General features: G+C 41.6%; 4 protein-coding genes across 5 annotated transcripts in view; 3 read left to right on the top strand and 1 right to left on the bottom strand.

The window, feature by feature from the left end:
• The first annotated feature begins 1,886 nt into the window (after positions 1–1,886).
• Positions 1,887–14,420, top strand: LOC308084580 (sphingomyelin phosphodiesterase 5-like). 2 transcript variants are annotated; one of them, XM_080427296.1, is made up of 8 exons: positions 1,887–1,913; positions 3,139–4,368; positions 4,946–5,021; positions 5,143–5,283; positions 6,339–6,428; positions 11,684–11,747; positions 12,283–12,442; positions 12,950–14,420. In XM_080427296.1, the coding sequence occupies exons 2-8, from the start codon at positions 3,244–3,246 to the stop codon at positions 13,055–13,057; spliced, it is 1,764 nt and encodes a 587-aa protein (XP_080283422.1). In that variant the 5' UTR covers positions 1,887–1,913; positions 3,139–3,243; the 3' UTR covers positions 13,058–14,420. The 2 variants fall into 2 exon arrangements, with proteins under 2 accessions (XP_080283422.1, XP_080283423.1); XM_080427297.1 differs by lacking the exon at positions 1,887–1,913 and adding an exon at positions 1,956–2,254.
• Positions 14,421–15,133: 713 nt separating this feature from the next.
• On the top strand, positions 15,134–18,598 carry malsu1 (mitochondrial assembly of ribosomal large subunit 1). The gene is made up of 4 exons (XM_080425516.1): positions 15,134–15,529; positions 15,805–15,980; positions 16,199–16,280; positions 18,260–18,598. Exons 1-4 carry the CDS (start codon positions 15,196–15,198, stop codon positions 18,412–18,414), a joined length of 747 nt encoding a protein of 248 aa, XP_080281642.1. The 5' UTR covers positions 15,134–15,195; the 3' UTR covers positions 18,415–18,598.
• Positions 18,599–19,028: 430 nt separating this feature from the next.
• Positions 19,029–22,223, bottom strand: tpk1 (thiamin pyrophosphokinase 1). Its single transcript, XM_080425515.1, has one exon. It carries the CDS (start codon positions 22,026–22,028, stop codon positions 21,270–21,272), a length of 759 nt encoding a protein of 252 aa, XP_080281641.1. The 5' UTR covers positions 22,029–22,223; the 3' UTR covers positions 19,029–21,269.
• A 2,341-nt stretch (positions 22,224–24,564) lies between these two features.
• stk31 (serine/threonine kinase 31) overlaps positions 24,565–25,339 on the top strand; it is a gene marked incomplete at both ends in the record, with an annotated part of 31,444 nt that continues 30,669 nt past the window's right edge. The window contains 2 exons of the mRNA XM_080425802.1: positions 24,565–24,580; positions 24,685–24,737. Coding sequence (XP_080281928.1) covers positions 24,565–24,580; positions 24,685–24,737 — 69 coding nt within the window. The remainder of the gene's footprint in view (positions 24,581–24,684; positions 24,738–25,339) is intronic.

Genomic DNA, 25,339 nt, shown 5'->3' on the forward strand with positions numbered 1-25,339 from the left:
AAAACTCCCATATCTGCTGGGCGAAGTACATCAATGTACAGCAGAAAGATTTGTGAGCTGCTGTGATAGGAGAAGGATATCAAATGGAACACAACCACCTTAAAGACTACTAATCATTGTGTGAATTCCTGCACTGTCTGCATTGAGTGACCTCGGTACATAGAAATTGATTTCTTGGATATTCTACTGTTTAGACTTTAGACTGATGATAGGTTCTTGGTTTACCTATGATCCTAGATTACTATTGTTTTCCTTGCTTAATGTAAATCGCTCTGGATTAAGAGTGTCTGCTAAATGCCTAAATTGTAAATTGTAGAAACACTGTACATAAAAACAGAGCAATTACCTTTAAACATTTTTAGAAAAACAGCTGCTACTTGTGCTCAACTATTTCTGACAGCAAATGCACAATTCTTATGGTTTTGTAAGTTAGATTTCCATCAGTTGCCATGTAACAGCTCTATGTACACATCATTTCTATTCCATTTTAATTGTACATATTGATTGATTGGTTGATTATTTTTTTTTCAACAATATGTTTATTTATTTTCTTTTACACACAATACAACAACATATAATACAATAAAAGGAAAACAGAAAACAAAAATGAACATTTACATTAAATTATACAAGACAATTTTTGAAATGACAAAAAACAAAACAAGAACAAAAACAAAAGAAAAACATACATAGGCATCAACACTACTCCTCTCCAGATTTGATTGGTTGATTTTGATTGATTGAATACTTTAACAGTTTGCAACAAAAAAAAGTACAGTTCTATACAAATGGATGCTAAAAGGATTAAACCCAAGAAAGCACTATGGCTTGTTTCCATTGATTGATTGATGTACTTTATTTAGTGAGACATGAGAAACAGTACATGGAAGTACAATTCACAATACAAGGTCTACTAAACTGGAAAACTCATAAAGCACTAAGCTTGTTTAAAATGAGATCCCCACGCACACAAATCATGATGACATATAAGAGACAGACAGATATACACTACTATACAGAACGTGTCTTGGGGTCCTGTGTATTCAATTCATCAATTTGAATAACATACATGATTTTGATTGTATTGTATTTGATTGTATTGTTCCACTTTTGCTTTGGTATGTTTTCTCATGCCAATAAAGCCCATTGAATTGAATTGAGAGTGGGGTGAATGGGAAAACAAATTGTAATACATGTAAGGATAAACTAAACATGAATCTTCACCTTTACTCTAAACTTTAGAGTAACTGTAACAAGAAGCATAGACCATAGGCATAGACCATCACTCTCTGGGTGCACATAATTCGATGGGTCACCAATTTCGATGTAACACCGGTCCCACAACAGCACCTTCGGGGCGTGGCTTAAAGCGAGCACTAGTAGCAGTGTTGCCATGTCTGCTTATTATAAGCGACTTATTTTTCTGTAAAGTTGCTTGTAAATATTGATAGTTGCGGGTTGCGGTTTGTTTCTAAAGTGTAGTTGCTTCTTTGGGCTTGCTGAGTAAGTGTAATGTTGTTTAAACCAGTGGCTCTAAAACATTTACATGTCAAGGAGCCGGAGGACCCCCAGATGAATATGTATTTCTCTACCGAGTCCGACCCCCCCCCCCACCCCATCTAATATTTTGTGCCAGGGACCCCGGTCCCCCCTACAAGATTTTCGTTGTTAAAATATTCAAAAATATTCAAAAAAAATCCCCCTTTCCCCCCCAAGATTGTATCTATAGCAGATAGAAAATAGCAGATCTACAAGCTCACAACCGCAACGCGTTCAACATGCTCATGTGGCCCATAGTCGCTTCTTTTGGGCTTGTTTTCCTAGACCTGGTTGCTTATTTCTCTCTCAAAATCTGGCAACACTGACTAGTAGCAAAGAGCAACCCCATTGAATGACAGACTTGGAGCAGCAAGGTACGGTAGTGGTACTACTACGCTAACTAGATTAATTTACCTTTCCTTTAATTGATGGGGAATGTTTTAGTGTGATAATCGTGTGTTATTTATTACATCTATATGTCTCTCTGAGTTACTCGACAGAGGGAGTTTCGTTAAATAAGGTTTTTTTGTGCTATTGACCACTACTATTCATTATTAGCTGGTGTTTCCACCACAGCGCAAATACGCATCGTTTCCATTAACCTCGCGTCACCAGTCTTTCCACCTCGGAGGAACGTTTCCATTGAAAACACAATCAAAACATACGCTGCTGCGCTCAGGGGGGAAAACGCCGTGCTGGACAGACAGTAGATGCTGTGAGTGTTTGCATCGCTTGTTCTCCGTTAAAAAAATCGTACATGATCATCACCATGTATTGGAATGGAGCTGTAGTGGGACATGAATAATGGTAATAATAGTGAAGGTGTCGCTTGCCTCTGCATTCTTAATGTTCTTGCCCAGGCGAACATTAAGAATGCAGATCTTAGCTCAAGATCTGTTCTTTGCACGTTCGCTTGCCCTGGCGCGCTTATAGATATAGTACGACGGAATATCGGTCCTATGAATAATAATCATGGCTGTACTACCGTAGTGTAATAATAGCCTATCATGTGAATCAGCCCATCTGCTCACTGGTTCTCGTACTGTATATGACTATGTGCCTCCGGAGTCTTCCTGGATCACAGACTCAGGAAGTGCGATCCTGTGAACCAGAAAACAAACACTCATGTTAGCAGTTAGTAGCATGCAGTAAACTCACTGATTGTACATGCATACAACGGCGTGGTGTTCAGGCAAGCGTCAGTTTCTCCTTTATCACCATTATGCCATTAGTAACACTGTCCAGATGGCGGCAGCTTGATTATCTACAGTTTGGGTGAGAAGTGGAAATGTTTCATCTTGCCCTCTTTATAACCCTGCCAGTGATTATGATGCATTGCCTGAGTCTAGCCTACTGTAAATCTCCCCTTAGCCTATATCAAATTAAGTGTCTGATGCATACATCTAGCTGTCACTTGCTTCATGATCCCATAGGAGGCAGTCAGCATTCTGAATTCCAATAGCTATGTGCATCTAATTCCCTTTAAAAACTACATTACGAAGGGATTGGGAATAAATCCTGTGATAGTCTAACCTTCAAATATCTCGTGGACTCAAATTTCTCGTAGCGTAACGTTTTGATTTCCCCCTCTTGTCTTAGATTCCAGTAGTGGCGCATTGGGGGAGACTGTTCCCAGGGATGAGGTTACACTGCTGTGTCCTGATGCCACTTGTCCTTATTTGGGCTGAGAGACAGTGAGGAGGAATGCCTCTACGGGAGTCCCCGTTCTCCAGTGGAGCGGCTGCGGGCCTCCACGCCGTGGGCTGGGCTCTCATCCTGCCCTGCTTCTGGTTCCTGGACCGACTCATCGCTGTGTGCATGTCCACCACCCTGGAACGGAGTCAGCGACTGGAGCAGGAATGCTACCTCCACCCTCTCAAGGTGCTCTTCGGCTCCATCGTTTTCTTCATTCTGTTTTTGTCCACGGCTCCCCTGGCCTTGCTGGGATTTCTGCTGTGGGCACCGCTCCAAGCCACCCGGAGGCCCTTCTGCTACCACCGCAAGACGCCGTCCTCAGCGGAGAGTGAGACCAACAGGGGCTTTGAGCTGGTGGGGAAGGCCACGTTCGGCTTTGCCACCGCCAACCTGTGCCTGCTGCCGGACAGCCTGGCTCGCTTCAACAACCTGGGCCACACGCAGCGGCGTGCGGCCGCCATCGGCCGGTGCATCGCACATGGTGTAGGCCGACCCCACATCAAAATCTTTGTCGACTCACCCAGCAGCTGTGGGACGCTCAGCCCCTCCAGCAGCCTCCTCCAGGCAGCTAACTGTTCAACTTACGGGGCGACTGATAGCCAACCCCAGCCTCCAGCCGTCAGCCAATCAGATCAGGACTCGGCTGAAGGAGACTTTCCACTTCCTGATGCCGGAAACCACGTGGGTCATGTATCCTGTGATGACTTGATGGATGATTTTGCTGAGTCACCAGCGCCCCTCATCAACACCAACCAAAACTCCAACCGGCAGGACGGCGTTGGTTACCACCGCAATGCACTGTGCTCTCGACGCCAGAGCCACGGAGACGACGTGCCCTGGGAGGTGTCACCGCTCTTCCCTGCTAACGTGGACATCCTGTGCCTGGAGGAGGTGTTTGATAAGAGGGCGGCGAAGAAGCTCACAGACGATCTGCGACCCCTGTTCGGTCACATACTGTATGATGTGGGCGTTTATTCCTGTCAGCCTACAGGAAGCTGCTGCTCCTCATTCAAGTTCTTCAACAGCGGCTTGTTCATGGCCAGTCGCTTCCCTGTCCTGGATGCCCAGTACCACTGCTTCCCCAATGGCCGCGGAGAGGATGCCCTGGCTGCCAAGGGACTGCTATCCGCCAAGGTAGCCTTGGTTGTTAACATAATGTTTTATAATGGTTATGTTTGCAGGTTTACGTTCCACACAAACACCTGAGGTGTGTTCAAGAACATTGTTTACCTTGAGTGTTTCCAACAAACACTGTTTGATTTAAATGTTACTTCTTTAATGTTTTGTTGTTTACCAAAGGTTCGATTTCGTTCAGCTTAGCTGTCGTCCATATCTGACTCAGCTGTGGCTTGTGTTTGCCAAATACTATCTTGTTAACACTACCCTTTGTGATGCCAGATTATTTCCTTGTGATTGTTTGTCAACTTCTTTACAACGTTAAAGCTATATATTCCAATCGTTGCTATAGTACAGAGAGTTTGTTCAGTAACAGGGGTAACCTGAATATACATTTTCAAGTTGGTTACAAATGTTATCCAATCAGGAGAAAGAACCCCACAAAAATAATTTATCAGCTTGTGTTCCAGTTACAATTTTGTCTGCTCACTTTGCTTACTTTGTTTCATGATATTGAACAAACACTCTATAGCAACAATTGGTGAAGAAATATTTATGCTTATTGTATGAAAATAAATTATGTGTAATTTTCCAGGTGCTCATTGGCCAGAATCAGAATCAGATGCAAGTGGTGGGCTATTTTAACTGCACACATCTTCATGCACCAGAAGGCAAGTCAGCTCCTCTCATTTATTCATTTGTTTGTAAAATGTATTTGTAAAGGTTGATGAGTTGATCCTGCACTATGTAGTTACCTTGTGTTGTGTGTTGTCTGTGCTCTCGTTTAATCAGGTGAGGGTGAGATTCGCTTTGAGCAGTTGGACATGGTGACGAAGTGGATCAGCGAGTTTCAGGCTGCCAACAGACAGCCCAATGAAGAGGTTGCGTTTGATGTGCTCTGCGGCGATTTCAACTTTGACAACTGCTCACCAGGTGTGATTTTAGATTTGCTCTGATGAAGCTTTAACAGCTTTGTTGAAGCCCTTTTTACCAGCTTGCTTGCAGAGCTGGTCTATATTCACTCACTGCAGCTCGTCATTTTCCGTCACTTTTTCATCATTGGCTGTCCTTTAAGCCAATGGGGAGTCCACTATACTTTCCCATACTCTGAACGGCGGGTGGCTGTCCTTTAAGCCAATTACATTACAGTCATTTAGCAGATGCTTTTATCCAAAGCGACTTACAATAAGTGCATTCAACAACGGTAGGCATTCACTAGCACCAGGGTCTTAAACTGGATGCGAGCCGCTACACGGAGCCAGTGTAGAGAACGGAGAAGGGTAGTTGTGTAGGAGAACTTGGGGTGGTTGAACACCAGACGAGCTGCAGCTTTCTGAACAAGCTCCAGAGGTCTGATGGCAGACGCCGGGGCACCAGCAAGGAGGGAGTTGCAGTGGGGGGAGTTGCAATGGGGAGTCCGCAATACTTTCCCATACTCTGAACGGCAGTGTAGCGTTATCACTGCACTGAGTGACTGAATCAGTCAACGCAACCCGAACGTCCTCTCGGGCAATGGCATGACAACTGTCGACGGCCGTTCTCTCTTCTCTGCAGCAGCTGATTGAAATCATGCCGAGCAGACAGCTTCTGCTGCCGTGATCATAGGGAGCCAGCCCAAACAAAGTTGGCCATGGAAGTAGATAGGGACAACACTGTTGTCGATGTAAGCATAACATTTTAGACCCCTTTACAGAGTTTTAAAAATCAATTCTACCGGAGTTTGCGGCTAACAGTTAGCACATAGCAGTGACATAATGTACATTTGTACCTTAAATATACTTGAAAGGCAGAGAGCGAAATTGTTTGTTTTTCGCCTTGAAAACAATGAAAGCAAGGCAGACAATGTTGACATACTGTCTGAATGGGAAAACACATTTTTATTTTTATTAGGACTCTGGGGTGTTAGCTTGCTGCAAGCTGGTATAATATGACTGTCAATTCTTGTTTTTAAAAGGTCTCACACTGTACGTTTTTCCTCTTCTGGTCAGATGACAGTCTGGAGCAGAACCACAGTCTGTTTGATGAGTACAGAGACCCCTGCAGGGCAGGGCCAGGAAAAGAGAAGCCCTGGGTTATTGGTGAGTATCAGTTGATGTCTTGCTTCGACTGTGTGTTTTTTAGATCAACCATAATGCCTAGTGGCCACTTTCTGAAAGTGGTGTCAGTAGCAGTTTCTGGTTTGTGCTGACACAAACCAGAAACTGGTTTCCCAGACAGGGAAATCAAGCAGGTTTCCCAGACAGGCATCCTGGAAAACCTGGAATATTTTTGATGCAGTTCTTCAGTCATGGAAATTACTAAATTGTTAAAATTTACTGGAAAAAATGCAGTTGTCCTGAATAATATTTAATGTGTATAACAAAAGTGATGATGTATAACAAAAGGTCATTGCAAAATCATTGTTTAGCATATTGTCTTTGTCTGTATGGAACAGGTTTAGCCAGTAGCTACACGTTTTAGTCAGTTCTGCATGTTTTGTAACGACATATATAATATCTGGATTTCTTGAATGTAGTAACTAGTAACTACACATTCTGATTTGTTTGTCAAGGTGGTGTTTTTTCACATGGGTGTTTCCGTACGTTTTTTCTTTAAAAGTCAGTCTTCTTAAAGTGGACCAACATAAAGGGGACACCGTTCTTTTTGCATTCACATTGTCAGTTTATTTGAAAGAGGACTCTGTTCTCTTTCTGGTCAACTTCAGCTCTGATGGGGCCTCAGACACTACACAGTAGTTTATTTGTAGGGTTGGCACAGGCGGTCAGTCTGTGTAAGTGAACCTGGAGTGCTTTGTGTTCACAATGCACAGGTTAAGCCAGTGGTTCCCAAACTGCAAATCATTTTTGTGAAAGCAGTTTTCTCACTTATATACTGTATGGTGGTTTGTTTACTGATAAGTGTATACAGGGTATCTGCACATTTCTAAAGTGACAATTTAAGGACTTTTAAGACCTTTATATTACCAAATTGTCAAATATTACGTAAGAAAGAGGCACTGCGAGGCGAAGCTTGTAGTTAGGCTATTATTTTCACAATATTTATATTTATCTATGGAACCTAGTCCCCACTCCCCAGTTCAAATATGATTTATTTGGGGGTTCGCGGCCTGAAAAGTTTGGGAACCCTTGGGTTTAGTGAACTGCAGTGCAGACTAAGCGAACAGTACTACCCCTTTTGCAGTGTTTACATGTGCTTGAAAAATAGTTGAGTCATGGCCTTAGTCCACTTCACAGACTGAAAGGAAAAATGTTTTGCAAAGGGATAAAACACATAGCTTGAGAGCTTATTTCCATTGGGGGGGGGGGGGGTGTGGTTTTTTGTTGGGGACAAAACATTCCAATACATAGTAGGGCTGCAACTAGGATTATTTTCCTGATTAATTAATCTGTTGATTATTTTTTTGATTATTCTTTATTTAGAACATAACATGTTATAATGTACAAAATGATGGTAGATGCTGTCGCCGGGCGGTTTACGGAGGTCCGTCCGTCCCGTATAGGCTTCTCTGACTAACAGGTAATTTTCGATTCTAGTGAACTAACCCTTCAATTCACTCATAGAAAGCACTTAAGCCTATGGCGTAAGATATTCACTCCAGTTCGTTAACCAATCTCCATCTTAAGGCCACACCCTTTTTCAGCTATAGGCATCGACCAGGAACAACCCATTAATCCCTCGATGCCTATAATCACCTTAATTACTATTGTCTATCCTACTAATCGCGTGCAAGTTATTGTGATTACTGGTTTGATTATTCTGAATTTATTAACAATGTCTAAATCCAGGGTGTTGAATAATGACTAAACCCTTTTAATCAATACCCAAGGTGGGGTTAGAGGTAACCCATAAAATCCTTATATATATATATATATATATATATATATATATATATATATATATGCACAAATCTATTTTTACTCTTTGAAGGAGATAAACCAAATAAGGGGAATTATCCCCAAAGTGTGTAAAATAACTCTATGAAACTTCTCTTTTAAATGCAGGAAATGTAAAATGTATTATAGTATTGCTTACAGCTTTAAGCAGAAAATTCAGGTAAAAGTAAGTAGATTGAATACAATGTTCAATTAAGCTGTTATAAATTAATCCATATCACATACATGAGAATATTAAAGTTCTATCCAAATAGATCTCAAATACATAGGTACTCTTACCCTCCCATGCTAAATAAAATAAATAAATGATAGTGATAGTGATAAAACAAGACATAACTAAAATATCACCTTCTGGTAGTTCCTTCCAATAATCCAGATTCCTTCTTTCTACCTGTTGTCTATTTTAAAGCAGAGCGAGGTAAGGCGTACAATCTTTCCCTCGCCTGACTACAACCTAATAATAGGCTATAAAGGGTGAGGCCCCTTATAAGACCCATCATCAAATTGGGAGATCTTTTAGTCTAGTACACGCACTATGTTTTTGGCAGATTTTTCTACTTTTTGGCTAATTCCCCAAATCGGGTGATATGGTGAGATTACTCTAACATACCCCAGGTCTCTAACGACAGCGCGCAAAGTCTCTCAACAACTTGCTCTCTGAACATTGTTTATAAAGGACATTTTGGTCCATCCTATTTTTCCTACCACCCACGTTCTCTTGACCATATCCCGTTTATTACCCCATGGTCAGCGTGACTGTGCTTGATGCATCATGACCCTTTTAATCTATGTCTGGGACATATCACCTCTTCCCTATTCTTACACACTATTTCACCATATGCAATACCCATAGGGAAATTATGTTTCCATAGTCTCAGTAGCTATTACCCTATACACTAGTCGTGACCATTATTTTCCTATCTATACTATTTGTCTCGGTTTACTTATCGTCAGCTAACTAACCCAAATAAACTATTATTTAAGTATAAAGCATTTACTCTTCACCCCACTATCGCCTAATCAGTGTATTAAACTTATTACGTCTCTTCAACCTGGATGTTTACCTTTATTAATTATTATTACTAGTCATATTCCTGTGCTACTCCCAGTCTGTCTAGTAAGGCCTTTTCTCCCCCCTTGTAATACTACGTTACCTTCTATCTTTATACTTTCCTCCCTAACACTCCTTTCCTTTCTGTTTCAATGATTATCTCATCTCTTAGACAATTATTAGCACTATAATTAATCACAATGAATGTTCCTCCACTTATGTTCAACCTAAGTATTTCTACTTCAGCTTAAGTATTTCTACTCCTGGTGCTCACAGCCTCTCTGCTTGGGCTTACTCTCTGCTCGGCACAACGCCCTGTCTTGTGATTTACTGTTGTTCGCTCTACTTAGTTCCTCATACTGTACAGCTGGGTACTTTCTCAATACTGACGCCTACTCCTACTGTAAGTCATAATATTAACCCTCCAGTCTCCAGTTTGAGTTTACTTTGAAATACTGTTTACTGAACCAGTTTCAAGTTTACATGCCTTAATAGATCTTCATCTATCATTGATATGGAAAATAACAAACACTTGATCAATCATTTCATAAAAAGCCTATATACAAAAAATCCCCATAGCTCCTTCTCCAAACTCCCCCACCCCAATGGTCCCAGTCAGTCTATGTCCAAAAGAGGATGATTCATATCGTCCTCCACGTCGGATAAACTACGGATCTGGGTGCTTGGGTGGTCTTCCTCATCGGGTGGTGTCTCAGGCGTTGGAATAGAGGGGGAAAAAGGTGAATAGTATGGGCTAGAGGGGGAATAAAGTGTGCTGCAGGATGGGTCTCTGCTCTCATCCCATTCTTCTGGGGTTGTTGTGGGGTCATAGAGGGGGGAGGGGGAGGTACTTCCCAGCTCTGGGGTGGTCACCTCATACTCTTCTCTTATGCCGACAGGGGAATGATGGGCTCTATCTGGTGATCCAATCTGCCTCATTATTCGCATTATCTGTTGCTGTCGTAGGGTCAGGTCATCCAGGTCCATCTCATCCAAATCTGAACCCTGCTCCTCGAATTCCCCCTCACTGTGCTCGTTTCTCTCCTGCTGCAACTCCTCTACCTCCTCTCCTTCATCGTCACTTATTTCTATCACTGCCCCCTGACGCTCTCTTTCTCTCATTGTTCCTCCTAACTCTCTCCACATTTTCCCTTTCTGCATTGAGGGTATCAATTGTTTCTCCTAGTTCCTCAATACGTGCATTAAGGGCGGCGATTACATTTCCAGCCTGTATGGAAGCCACCACATTTTTTACTATCTCTTCATCTGTTAGCGTGCTGATGACTTCATCTGTTAGCATCATAGCTCTGGGCATACTGTCTGCTGAACTTGGCCTTGGCCTGTCAATATTGTGCAACAGTGCACTTGAGCTTTGGGGCCCGCTGTAGAGTGTGTCAATGTGAGGCAATACTAAACTTCTGCTTTCTGTACGCTGAAGCTGTCTATGGTGGGGCATTGCATCATCTGGGAGCTTCCTCTTGCTAGGCACTACATGTGCTGTTTGTTTTGGCAAAATGCTTGATGGGGGTCCACTGGTGGCAGTGGGTCCTCTCAGAGGAGGGTCTCGACTGATGCAGACCTCGCCCTCAGCGACAATGCTCATCACACGTTATCTGATTATGTGATTAATTGTTTCACTGCTATAACGTAGTATAAGTTACATTGTATTGTCAAATATGAACATATTTGGTAATGGTTTGATACAGGTGTGGGTTGCATAAAATGTCCTGGGAAATGATCTCTTGAAAAGAAACCTTGAACAAGATGTTTATTGACAATAAAACGTGACAAACGTGCCAAAAACAGCGTTGTTTTTAAAGTCTAGGAACTTATGTGGATCTCGGGATCCACATACTGTAGAAATGGTGTGGCTCCAATGTGGATTTCACACTTCATGTTACCAACATGTGACATCAGTCATCTGTGATGTCAGTCGTCTATGACTTATTTATGACGTACTGTATGTCTCAAAAGTTTCAGCGTGCTCACAACCCATTGACTTCCATTGTACATTTAAAGTTATATATTTCAGTATATGCAAAAAGTTTGGGGCTGCCGGGCATAATGGCCTAGTTAAAAACACTGAATAACCCAGCATTCCTCCTAATGAAGTTGCTATTTGCCCTTCTTGTGAAACAACTGGGTCCTTAAATGCTGCTATTGTTATATGATACTGTAAAAGCATACACAAAGTAAAGCTGATATGGCACCCATTGTCAGTTGAGTGGCTCAGACTTGTGTAGTATCAAATCTCACCACAGCCTTCCTATTTTGCTTTCCTTTACTCTCCTCCCCTCAGCTTAGTTAGATGGACCACTCACTCTCATTTTGTGTTATTTAAAAAAATTAACAACACATTTAATATTTTTTTCATGATTTGTGTTGACAGGGACTCTGCTGGAACAGCCAACCTTGTACGAAGAGGATATACGGACTCCAGAGAATCTACAAAGGTACACTCACATCACTGGGGACAGTGCTGAACAATATACTATATTACATTGTCCAAGATAGATGGATGAAATAAATGCATATAGAGAATATTGTTATTTTGTATATCTTTTAAAGATGTGTCTCCCCATTTAACTACTGTGTAAAAAAAACTTTTTCCATTTGTGTGAGTCACTCTTGGACAGACTGAAATAATAGACGGTTGTTGCAGGTTGAAGAATAGAATGTCCACTCCAGGTTAGGTCTAAAGACTGTGTGCTTCTCAGTCTGTCACGTCCCTAGCATGATGCACCTGTCCTCATAAAGTTACCTGCAGGGGGTTGAGTACACTACAGCCATTAGTAAACACGCGCCACAATATAAGGCCAATAAAATTAATAATATTATTGAATATAAATAACTGGCTCCTATATACTGTCTTTCAGAAATCTGTTTCCAGTAGACAAAGACATAACATGACGAAGGGAAGTCATATAGATGTGCTTTGTTTGTGAATAGTGCTGCCTACTAACTGACGTGTTGCCTTACTCTGTGCAGGACTTTGGAGACCGAGGCGTTGAGGAAGCAGTTTATCTCCTCTCCTGTAGCTGTACGCGGCTCTCCACTGGTTTACCCCGAACCTGGCCAGCCCTGGGTGGGGCGTCGCCTTGACTACATCCTTTACCGCGAGAGTTCCATCTCAAAGCGCTGCCGAACAGTACGTCTGCTCTATGCATCTCCAATCTGTCTGCTCCCCTGTGCCTGTGTATTCACCTTCCTCACCACTGCTGTCCGCCCGCTTTTGAATGTGCATTTATAATGTCCCAAAGTACCGTGTAGTTCCAAAGTGCTTCGCAAGTGTTTGTTTCCTATTAGATGTGGCAAGATAGACCGCATTCTTTTTTGTGATTTGTCAATCAGGTTTGATAACAGATTGCCTTGAAGAAGCAACTCAAATCAATTCTACTTGAAACAAATGGACAGTGTTTTGTTGGTCGTTATTCTGTGCAAGCCACACAAAAAGACACATTATTAGTGCAAAGCTGTCATTCTATTTGGTAAATTGCAGTACAAAACAAAAGATTATATATCCCTGTAATTGGGGACAATTATGTGGAGTGCAACAAAACATTGATATTAAGTCATTGATGTATAATAATTCAAGCATTTCAAGTGTATGAATTGTGCATTATTTAAAATACAACCTCTTATTATCTCCATCTAGGAAATCGAGGAGTTTACATATGTGACCCAGCTGGCTGGCCTCACGGACCACATCCCTGTGGGCTTGAGACTGAGCGTGCTCATGGACTCAGACTGTACTGATGAATGACGGCTTAAGTGGAAAAAGGCATCACATAAAAAAAGGGAGCCTTAATGGACAACTTTGCCCTGGAATATACTGTAGCACTATGTTGTTTACATGTCTCTTTGCAATAATGACAATGGGAGAGAGAAGGGTGTGACTCCGTTTTGAGTCATGAAATTGTCAGATAAGCTGACCTCCCTGTGTGACTGTCTGGTCACTCAATTAAAAGTTTAATTTACTCTCCATCGAAAGGGTTAATTACACTCGCCAAAATAACTGATATACAAGCTAACAACGCGTCGTCTTGTGACCCGTTAGCTTGCAGATCAATTCATACTGTCAAGCGACGCAGTTGTACTACAGTCTAAATGGTTTTATACTGATTTGGTGTCTGTAGACAACCCATTTTAGAGACATTTCAAACCTACCTCGTTTGGTCCATTTTATTCGACCCATGTTGTGTTTATTCTGTTAGTCCTGTTTGTTTGTAGAGGTGTGAACACGCATTTGAAGTTTTGAACCAAACTTTAGTCCACCTGAAAATGTGGGTCTCTGTTCGCTTCCAGGTGCATCAGAGTTTGGTTCACTGTAGGTGACAACACAAACGGAAGGAAGTGAACATGTGAAGGATAGTGGACATGTTTTAATTTAAAAAATAATGTTCTATAATTAGGTCTAAATAGAAGGTCAAATGTATTCGTTTTTAAATGTACAATTTAAATTAATTCAACCTTGCACACAATTTGTTTTAACAGATCATAACTTTCAAATACATAATTTATTATGACCATACTGTCTGTTCCACTTTGTGATATTTCTCAGATTACCCATTATCAGAGTACTGTACAGACATACAGAGATTCCTAGAAGTAATAAATGGAAGATGAAATGCATGGCATCACGCTGTCTCATCAGCTTTTCATATTGTTCTCCTTCTAAAAAATATGGAACTGAAAGGAACATCTGTACAAAACCAGCTCCAAGACTGCATAAATGTGATGTTGCTCCATTATGTCTGAGACCAGGAAATGTTTGCCTCAGAAATCCTGATTCACTAGCGACTGTTTCGACTGCATGACATTTGTTTACAATGTTTGGTGCGCGTGTGTGTACGCTGACCTAACCAAATGAAATATGCAACGATGTTGCAACTTCATCCTCAAATTGCACAGAGTCTAAGGAACTAATATTCTTGATTCTTGATTCTATAGCTGTGAAAATATTATGCATAAAAGCCTGTTCCGGTCAGGGGCATTGACAACCTTGTAGTTTGTTTTTATGATGACTTGTGAATGTGCAAAAATCTATTTTCACGATTTTTAAAATTTAAATGATAGCTATATGAGATGAATTAAATGGGTGAAATTTAGTAAACGTGTCCTGCATTTATTACTCCAGGAGAAAGAGAGAGCGCACACTCCAATATAAACATTGTTTGTTTTGTTTTTAGGTTCAAAGCTTTTCAAAACCATATGCATAAAGTCCACTGACATTTCAATGCATGGTCTTCTCAAGTACTATTTCTTTTTTTTTTTACTGATACTGTAGAGCAGTGGTTCTCAACCTTTTCAGGCCACGACCCCCTAAAATAATCATATTTATTTTGAACTGGGGAGCAGTGGGGACCCCCAACCCTGATAAGCCCTTGGAATGTAGGAGTTTAGGCATGACATTTTTGGTCCACAGAAAAATATTGTGAAAATAGCAGATCTACAAGCTCAGTGTTGTGAGCTTGTAGATTGGCTATTTTTACAATATTTGCCTATTTCTTATATTTGACGATTTGACCAATGTTTGGCCAGTTTTTATAGTATAGTTTGTTGATTACTTTTGATTCTGTAATGGTCTTTTTCTTTTTTTAGGTATTGAAAAGGTCTTAAAAGTCCTTAAATTGGTGGGTGTCCCGACCCACAGGTTGAGAACCACTGCTGCGTAGATCCTCAGGTCATGTCGGACTAATGAAGATGACTTGAGTGCAAGATCTTCGGCCGGTCGATAGGGGGAGTACAGCTATTTTCGTAAAATAATCAACAACCAATAAAGAAGACGTCTAAACCAATCAGAATTCCAGCCTTCCTCACACTTCCTGTTTACTTTTTACCTAAGCTTCCTTGGCTGTGGGCAAACCTCGTGGATTCAATGACAAGAGAGATCAAGCTGAAATGACGTGCATTTTGAAATATTCCAACAAACTCATATCATCATCGGTGCTGGTGAGGAATGTCAACATGAAACAATATGGACGTGTTGCTAGAAGTTCGTGTGTGGTTTTAAAACCTCAGTTTTACTGCGGGCTGCCGCGTCGAAGTTTCTCTGCAAGTCTGGCCTCTGTTCATTCACAGCAGCAACAACATCACTCAGCTGTTTGCCACTCTGGCACAAACATACATGATTCTGATATGCATAATGTAAGATATTATTCAGATCATGTTAGCAACTACTCTGAAACGATTAGTGGCCAAGATGAGATGAAGGATGACGGCAGTCCAAGTCAAAGTAAGTGGTTAATGTTTGTTTATATTTATCAACTCTGTCCCCATAATAAACATTCACTCACGAATGCATGATGTCATTTTTTTATTTGTAATAATATTGCATATGCACTGGGCGCATGCCCTATAGAGGTAGGAAGGAAACTAAAGGCTGTAACGTTGCTCATCCTTAAAATAGTTCAAATATCGACAATTTGAGTATTTTGTGGATGAATACTGCTGTATGTACTGTTAACATAAACACTTAAGTGTTTATGTCCCTCTCTTCTTTTCATACAGAGTCCCTGGAGAGTTTCACCATTGATACATTGGCATCTTTACTCCGGCAAGAAAATGCAGTGGACATCTGTGTCATAAAAGTACCTGAGGAGATCAAATACACCAAGTACTTCATTGTTGCAGGTGGTATTTCCACAAGGCACCTCCGGGCAATGGCACTTTATGCTGTGAAAGTGGTAATTTATATTGTACATTTATAGTATTTAATGTATTTATTGATATATAACATCTATAGTATATTGCTTTTTTGAGTCGTGCCAGCCACTCCTACACTTGACCGTGTGTGTGGGTCCGTCCGTCCGTTTGAGCACGGCCTCAACAGCTGCAGCTGATTGCAACACAAGGATGCAACCAGTTTTATAGGTGCACATCACTTTTTTCTTTTCTTTCACAGTACAAATTTATGAAGAAAAGAAATGATCCAAATGTCAAGATTGAAGGCAAAGATACAGAGGACTGGATGTGCATTGACTTCGGTATGTAAAGGTTAATTTATACTCCCATCATGCAAGTGTGTCGCTCGCCTATCCACGGGGTCATCCCTATGTTCCCCGGGTTCTATGTTCCCCACTAAGGTTAGGGTTAGGTTTAGGTTAGGTCCTATATTCCCCGCTCTCCTTAGGAAAGCGGGGAACATAGGACCCGGGGAACATAGTACAGAGAACAAATTAGGCTGAAACTGATTCTGTCTTCACGCCAAATGCTTCACCACATGATGGTGATTTTCACAGAAAATTAAGTTGCACCATAGTGCGACATAGCATCAATTAGGCTCTAGACATTTGGTAGAAGATTCTCTTAATGTTCAGTTAGGAATAGAGGGCAGTCGATTGTAATTTATCATTTTGGTTGATTGTTGAAGAGTTGTGAACATTTGTCAATCAACAACTGTATACAGTAAGTGGTCAAGGAATTAGAGTAGTAAGAAAATTGTACTACAAAGTGACTTGGAGACATCAAATCTGGCATTTATCTCAATAACAACTTACTATCTGTCTGCAAGTAAACATCTTCAGTAGCTTCTATCTAAGTAGTCAATGAGCAGAAAGGGTAGTTGAAAACGGTGAGCTCTTGGAGATTACGAAGACTGACAAATAACACGCCATCCTGACTGCGGTAGTTGAGCCTGGAGATGACTGAGGCTTGAATGAGGGTCTGGGAAGACTCCTTTGTGAGGAAGGGTCTGATCCTCTTGATGTTGCACAGTGTAAACCTACGGTTAGTGACCGCTGCAAAGTGTGCCTTGAAGGACAGCAGTCTGTCCAGGACCCCTCCATGCCAGGCTTTTTGGCAGTTTGAACAGAAGTCCCTAGGATGTTGCTGATGGAAAGATCCTGCAGGGGGCAATACTACTCAAGAAAGAAGAGATGCTCTGTTTGTCAAGATAGATTGGGTATGACATCCATCTTTGCTGTGTGGCTGAGGGAGGGAAGGAGAAGAAAACAGTGTTTATTTGTCTTTATTGAGACTTACTGGACAAGTTTAGGCTGGCAATGTACATGCATGAGGATTCCATCCTAGGTCAGAATGAATAAGTGTTTTTCAAGACTGAGGCTAGTGTTTTAACTACTGTACCTTCAGTGGACACTTAATCCACTGTAGCCCCCATCCAAACTGATCTCTGTTGATATGCCTTATAGATACGTTTAAATGAGCATGAACAGCATGAAAAGATTTGGAGTGTACAACTTTGCTGAATAAATTTGTGTCTGTCTATTGTGGCCCACAATTTAGGCATTTAGCACATACAGTAGCAGACACACTTATCCAGAGCAACCTATAAAGTGCAAGATCTGAGTAACCTAGTCAACAAACAGTGTAAGTGGTCAATTAAATGGTGCCAAGAAAATGTGCTACAAAGTAATTAGGTTTGATCTTTTACCTGCTTTCCTATCTAAATAACACATTACCTAAATAACAGCCTTAGCACAGCTTGGGAGTGAGGAGGGAGAAGCATCTAGGAGGATGCTTGGGTATTATAGGGACAGGATGGACAGATATGTCCTGTGTTTGCTGATTGTAGTGCGTGCGGGAAGGCGTGTAGGGGTTGATCATATCCTACAGGTAGGGGGATACCATGCTCTTGGTCACCTTGTCCTTCCAAGTCATCCACCAGTGTTTTGAAGTGGATGCGAGCAGCAACAGGGAGTCAGTGAAGGGAGCACAGAAGTGGAGACGTGAACATTTTGGTGTGTTAAAGACATCGGCCTGGCATAAAACAATGTTCCATTAAATCACAGTTTAGGGGGGCAACTAAAGTTCTTATTTTATATTTACAACAACATTCTGGCAAATGATGTCCATTGACAGTGTATACTGTAACACTCAAGAGTGTACACATGTAACCAAATGGACCCTCCATCGGCATACATTTGTACACTCAAGAGTTGTTAGGAATTTACAGTGTACCATTACATAGTGTTAGTAAGTGGGTGAACTTTCATGTTGTCTTTAGGGAGTATGGTGCTTCACCTGATGCTGCCAGAGACCAGAGAGGTGTATGAATTGGAAAAACTGTGGACTCTCCGCTCCTACGACGAGCAGCTGAAGAGAATACCCCCTGAGACTCTTCCAGAGGACTTCATCTATGGTGCTGAAGACATCAAGTGACCGCCAAGGAAATACAACAGGACTTTATTTGTTTATGGGGCATTTATCCGTTCTTTGACCCCTTTTGGTCATAACAAAGTGTGAAAAATGTGGTATTGTTGCGCTAACAATCATCACAGCAGCACATTTCATGTGTGGAGGACATTAAAATTGTTAAAGGGTAAATAAAGGGTTTTAAGTTGAAGTCTAATTTACTTTGATTTGTGGGTTTGTAAAAATATGTACAGAACAGATAACACAGGAAACAGCAGGAGGCATATTTCTTCAGGTACTGGTAAATCACAACTTCTCTGGATTGTTTTGTGATAAATAACACAACTTTGTCAATTTACGTCAAGACACACAACTCAGACAGTTGTAGTACACTCTTTCTCACCATTCTGAGAATTTGAATGTTATTCATATGATAAAGTTTATTTTTCAATATGCTTCCTTCCAGATATAGTAAGAATGTTTTTCCTGATCACTGTACTGTCAGCACATAGTATTGTCTGAAGCTACTACATTGACAAGCAATGGGAGGCTAACTAGGCTAACCCAAAATACTTATAACGGCTAATATGAGTTGCATTTTAGTCCAATAACATAATGGTAATGGCACCCTTTTTTTTTGCCACCAGGACAATTGTCTATTATCTATTTCCATATTATCGGTTAGTGACAAACTATGCTTCCATCTATGCGTTTCTGAACCAGAGTTACCAGGGGTAACCTCCACTGAGGGACCTGGACAGGGGCAAGGTCTAGAGATGGATGGTGTTCATAATTGATCAAACGTTCATAAGAAGGGGGCCAACAACGGATAAGACAACAAAAGACAACCTCAGTGTAATCAAAATTCTTCTTCACCTGACCAAAAACAATTGTGTAGGCCCTACAAGGTGTGTGAGAGGGGAGTTTACATACGGTTCTGAAAAGCTTTGAGTGCATTACTGATGTTGCCAGCTGTTCAAATTATTTTTTACACTGCACTTAATTCATGTAACGATTCAGTTTTACCAAGTCATTCTATGTAAAACTGAACTTGAGTGCCAGCAAAAATGCCTACGGCCAATAGTGCACTTGCCAGCAAGTGTGTGATTTCTCCCTTTTCAAGAGTAATAAATAAAGTAAACATTTACAAAATTTAACTCATTTAATTCGTTTCAAATCAGCATAATTACATTTTTTTTTAAATCATGAAAATATTCATCATCAAGTCATACAAAATTAACAAGGTTGTCAATGCCCCTGACCGGAACAGGCCTGTACTGAGAATAACATTTCAGTGAACCATTACTCTGTCACCAAATCAGGGGTCAGTTGAATCATAAATTGCACATATGTTTGTGATAGTAAAAGGCACATACTGTATATACCTACTGCAGATTGTGATACATATTATACATTGTGATACAAGTCTATAAGGCCTCTAGGTTCTGTAGAGATTGCATCTATAAGGCTTAAAGAACCAGTATATTTCTTGCAGAACTCTGCACAGGCTCTACAGTCAAACTTGGCCTCCAATACACCTTCCTCTGTGTTGCCTGTTGGCCATTTCAAATAATAGGCTCTGCATAACTAGTTCAGTTTCCAGACTTTTTACTCTACTAAAATTATACATATGATACCTTGTGAATACTTTTACTTTTGTTACTTTAAGTATATTGTGATGCCAATACCTTTGTACTTTTACTTGTAACAGTGTTTTTACATTGCAGTATTGATACTTTAACTTCAGTAAATAATTGTTTTGTACTTTTTCCACCACTGACGACACCTTCATATGCGTTTATGGTTCAAATACATTATTATGCACAAATGCTATTCTTTGTAAGATTTTTTGTTTGTGAGGATTTGCATCTCTTTGACAGAAAGCACATATTTCAAAGACTTACTGATGTCAGCACTAGCTGCTGAGTATAGTCATTTCAATACTAGACACTGGTCCAATGTGGAGAAACCACACCACTGGCTTCTACTGAACCACCCACCCAAACCATTATCGATTAAGAAAATCTGATGTGCATGTGGTTCAATAATAAATGCAATCAGGCGTGAGCTGAGCAGACAAAGCTGACCTCATGTGTATTAAAAACAATATATTATTTAAAAAAATAAAAAAATAGGCACCCTTCTGGAGCTTTGTCTATAACTGTAGTCTACTCTACATAGATCTCCATACATGGGCATGTGTGACACCCACCACCATCCATTCACAAGGCAATTTTCAAATAGGATTCAAATGAAATTTTAAAATCGAGTCATGTGGCTCTCGTGATCCACATGGGAATGGCATGGTTTCAGTGTTCTAGGATTTCATCTGGCCAGCCTGTGACGTCAGTCATCTGTGACGTCAGCCATAAATTACATTTCTATGACGTATATCTCCAAATTTGGGCAAGGTATCAGAGCCCTATTGAATTTCATTATAAGTAAGAAAGAGAAATCTAATTTACAATTAAATATTTCAAAAAGTGTAAAATGTGCGCAAGGGATTTGGCACTGATCGGTCCAGTCCAGCAATTTGGGAGATTAGCTCCAGACACAGACCCTCTTATAGAAAGATAAGACTCTTGCAGAGCCAAGCTGTAACAACAGGCACACTTCTGGTGAGTTATGCATGTAAATGTAGCCTAGTTCCCAAAACAGAACTAAGGCTTATTCAGGTCACTTATAATATGTATTTGTGAGACTAAATCATTTACTACCACCTTGAGGCTTGAGTGACGTTCAAGTCATTTCACATAATTTAAAGCTATGCTGAGAATGAGATGCAGCTCCAGTTGTGGAAAGGGAGAAGATGCTTTGACAGATGTGAGATGTCTTCTGTGATTGGTCAATTACTCCTCTGGGGCGTGGGAGGTCTCTCCAGGTCATTCCCTGCTCCCGTTGATGCCCATACTCCACAGCAGAGGCTGGTCCGTCGTCACAGTCACAGGTTTCCTGGGGTTTCCGGGGGCGACGGACTCATAGGTGTTTGAGGTGCTCACCAGCTTCCCAAACTGTAGGACTTGGTTATCCAGGTTCCATTTGAGGCCAGTGGTCTGTGTCACAGCTGGCCCTCCGACTGGGATGAGGCTGCACCAGTCTCCCTCCAGGCCAGTGTTCACACCCAGTCTGTGGCTGCCAGGCCTGAGGAGATGGGCGAGGCTGGTGCCCTGCACGATCAGCAGTGGGAGCTGTGTCATGGACATGGAATGGTACAAGGTCTCCACTGACGCCATGATCTGGTCCAATCTGCCCGCCAGCCCACCGAGAGTCACTATGGTGTCCACCTGTAGCTGTCGTGTCTGGATCTCCTCCAGCATGATGGCCAGACACTTGGTGAAGTCTGTCAGGTCCTGGTCAGATGTCTCTATCAGCCTGCACCCCTTCTCCGCGTAGAAGGCTTTCACCTCGTCGGTGATGGAATCAAAATCCCCGCTGATGTAGTCAGGAAGAAAGCTGTCGCGCTCTCCCGCCGTGATGTCATAGAGGTGGTTGGCAGCTCCATCCGCACAGGACCTCAGGAGAGCCTTGCTCCACAGGGTGTGGAGGTAGTCCTTCTCCAGAGGCTGGTTCACAATGAGCAGGCAGATCCTCTGCGTGCCTGAGGGCAGCAGGCAGTCCAAAGGGGTAAACTCTTCACCCATGACCTGTATTCAACCCTCGATCCACTGTCAGCCTCAGGTTTACACTCTTCAACGTGTCGTCAGAGTCGCTCTAAACGGTGTTAAGAGTACGCGTCTGGCTGCCGTCCATACGGGCAAGCGTTTGAATGAGGGAACTTTCCGCGTGAGTTCCTGGTTGTTTTTAATGTCCATTTAAATATGAATCTGGTGCACACGCGTATACAACATATCGTCGCCCAGCAGTGACATCATCAACCTCTTAAAGTGACAGTACAGATATTCTGAAACCACTGACTGATTGATAGGGACAGAGACATTCATGTACTGAAAGACTGGTGATTCGAGGTTACATGTAGACACAGTGGTGGAAAGAGTACTCACATTTTTTACTTAAGTAAAAGTATCAATATAGCAATGTAGAAATACTCTGTTACAAGTAAAAGTCCTGAATTCAGAATTTATTTGAGTAAAAGTACAAAAGTATTGGTATCAAAATGCATACCAAAAGTAGAACGTTTTCTGATGATATTATATATATTTTTTACATTGAATATGCTTTTAATCTTTTCTGCAAAATAAACCATAACAGTTTGTTAACTTTTATTGTTTAATATCCCAACATAATATCATGTAAGATCTATGGGACAAGCAATCACTGTGCTGTTATTTTAATAGAACTCCCAGGCTTAACTTCTTGAATATAAACATCAAGTTATGATTCACTGTTCAACCACTAGTGAGGAGTGCATGTTATGATACGAAGGATTCAGCATAATAATCTACATTTATTACAGATTGTATTTCAGACAGAGGCAATTTATATCTGATCTCTGCTAATCTTGACCAGTTCAGCATTGCATTTTCCAGTTTTTGCTTCAAACACTCTCTGCTATAATTGTTCCCAAAATTACATTTCTGTTCTAATTGAGAACAGCCAGCTGGGACAACCATAATACTTCCTGTAAGATGCATGTACAACAAAGACAAGCAGACAGACAGACAGACAGACAGACAGACAGACAGACAGACAGACAGGCAAAGCAATGGACAAGCAGGCAGACTGATAGACAGAAAGATGGACAGCAGTGATTCTCAGAGTTGTCACAGCAATGACCCCAAAAGTAATATGTGTGGACCATGGACCACGATCTGAAATTATTTAGTGCCAGGGACCCCCATACAAGATTTGTGTTAACAATTTCTCACAAGGCGTCACAGTGTTTAGTTTCGTTTATTTCAGTCAACATTTAACTCAAAGCAGAGGTCTGCATAGAAGTAATTTGTTTCTGTCCATGTGCACCTGTCTGTGATTTATCCAATGTAATCATATTCAGAGTAGAGCTTTAAGGTGTTTTCCCAGGGTGCACAAGTATACCACTAAGTTGGCCATTGAAGGTGACACAGGTTGGGAAAGCTGCCTCACAAATATTTTGAAAATAGCAGATCTACAAACACGTTGCATCGTGACATGTTGTGAACTTGTAGATCGGCTATTTTCAAATGGCCAAAGTTTAAATAGGGCTAATGGTTAATGTACAGTGCAGTATATGTATTGTTCATTATGGTGTCCCTCCCAAATAAACAAATAAATGACCCAAAAAGTAATGACTTCTTAATGGTAGTAAACTTCTAACTTAACAAGTTACTTTTATAAGTAATGTTACCCAACACTGCTCACTCTCTAGTCTGTTTGACCAGCTGTTCCACCTCCTTCATAAAGCGCAGGCAGAGCTCATTTGCCACAGCACGGCAACACACTGTATGGCTACAGGGGTAACAGGATAGGTGGGTGCCAAAACCATCTGGGCATTAGGGACAACTAGTGCCCAGTTATCTGCACCCCTAAGTACCTACTCATCCAGGTGCCCACATGACATGTCCCTAGTGCCCACTCGTCCTAGTGCCCAGATATCCCGGTGCCCACCTATCCAGCCTCCAGGTGCCCACATGTCCCTAGTGCCCACTCGTCCTAGTGCCCAGATATCCCGGTGCCCACATGTCCCTAGTGCCCACTCGTCCTAGTGCCCAGATATCCCGGTGCCCACCTCTCCAGCCTCCAGGTGCCCACTCGTCCTAGTGCCCAGATATCCCGGTGCCCACCTCTCCAGCCTCCAGGTGCCCATATGTCCCTAGTGCCCACTCGTCCTAGTGCCCAGTTATCCCGGTGGCCATATCTCCAGGTGCCCACTCGTACAGGTTCCCAGTCATCCCAAAAATATGGTGCCCAGATGTCCCTATAGTGCCCACCTATCCTGTGTCCCATAGCACTACGTCACAGATCCGGGGTGTGTGAGTGACCCCCTGCTGTAAGAGCTGTTCATTCATGACCCTCTCTGTTGCACCTTGCACGTCCATGTGCTTCACTCTACTTCACATGTTTGGTAGATAAATGCACTCGTTGGATGGTTGTTTACATCGATTTGCAGTCCGTTTCTTAAAGTATTACCGTTGTTCGTACGGTAATAAAGGAAAAAGAAAGAAAGAAAGAAAGCAAATGGCCTACAACCTCCTAAAATAGTTCACAAATTATTAGTTAGTGTCAGTGTGTGAGTCGACGATGGACCATGACCAGAGTGAGTAAATCTGAAGTAGCTGTGCAGCTACGTTGCAGCTTAATGAAGGACCTTTAGAAAACCAATGATTTAATATTAACCTGTCTTCACTTTTTACTTTGTAGTGGAGCTGGTCAAAGTGACCCACGTTGAGGACTCGATCACATTTTGGGCACATGTAGGTGTAATCATGTTACCGTCTCGTATCAATCAATGTCTGTAATCACCTGTAGCCTTTGATCACAAGACTGATCGTCTTGGATGATTTTCAAAATAGTGTTTGCACGTTCTCCCTTTTAGTTCTGTCTGTACATCTACATATACGTTCAGATTTCAAATATAAAGAGCTTACCCCATGGCCACGGATGATGCAATTATGTACGGCCCCCAAGAAGTACCCGTATATTCCCAATTGTAAAATAAAAAACATTTTAATCGGATTGGTGGCCATTTTCTCATACAGAGTTCTAATGTATCTGGGTGCAATACACCTCCCAACCGATAGGATCACGTAATTGAACGCGTACGGAGAAAATGGCCACCGATCGGATTAAAATGATTTTTATTGAACAATACGGAATTTACGGGTACTTCTGAGGGTCCGTACATAACTGTAACATCCGTGGCCATGGGGTAAGCACTTAATATTTGAAATCTGAACGTTTATGTAGATGTACGTGCATACGTTTATTTTTTAAACGAAAATGACATGTTGTTTCAGAGCACCACGTCGCATGAAGCAATTGAACAAATGAACAACACCTTGGGAGAAGTATGCCT

Source organism: Gymnoscopelus braueri, assembly GCF_963280865.1.
Source record: "Gymnoscopelus braueri genome assembly, chromosome: 4".
Classification (NCBI taxonomy): domain Eukaryota; kingdom Metazoa; phylum Chordata; class Actinopteri; order Myctophiformes; family Myctophidae; genus Gymnoscopelus; species Gymnoscopelus braueri.

What these genes read in the sequence shown, in the direction of transcription:
- tpk1 (XM_080425515.1), bottom strand. Translation starts at nt 22,028, where the DNA reads ATGGGTGAAGAGTTTACCCCTTTGGACTGCCTGCTGCCCTCAGGCACG.
- malsu1 (XM_080425516.1), top strand. Translation starts at nt 15,196, where the DNA reads ATGACGTGCATTTTGAAATATTCCAACAAACTCATATCATCATCGGTG. An exon ending in CACTTTATGCTGTGAAAGTG is followed by an intron (nt 15,981 to 16,198) that starts GTAATTTATATT and finishes TTTCTTTCACAG; the next exon opens with TACAAATTTATGAAGAAAAG. An exon ending in CTGGATGTGCATTGACTTCG is followed by an intron (nt 16,281 to 18,259) that starts GTATGTAAAGGT and finishes TGTTGTCTTTAG; the next exon opens with GGAGTATGGTGCTTCACCTG.
- LOC308084580 (XM_080427296.1), top strand. Translation starts at nt 3,244, where the DNA reads ATGCCTCTACGGGAGTCCCCGTTCTCCAGTGGAGCGGCTGCGGGCCTC. An exon ending in AGGGACTGCTATCCGCCAAG is followed by an intron (nt 4,369 to 4,945) that starts GTAGCCTTGGTT and finishes GTAATTTTCCAG; the next exon opens with GTGCTCATTGGCCAGAATCA. An exon ending in TCTCAAAGCGCTGCCGAACA is followed by an intron (nt 12,443 to 12,949) that starts GTACGTCTGCTC and finishes ATCTCCATCTAG; the next exon opens with GAAATCGAGGAGTTTACATA.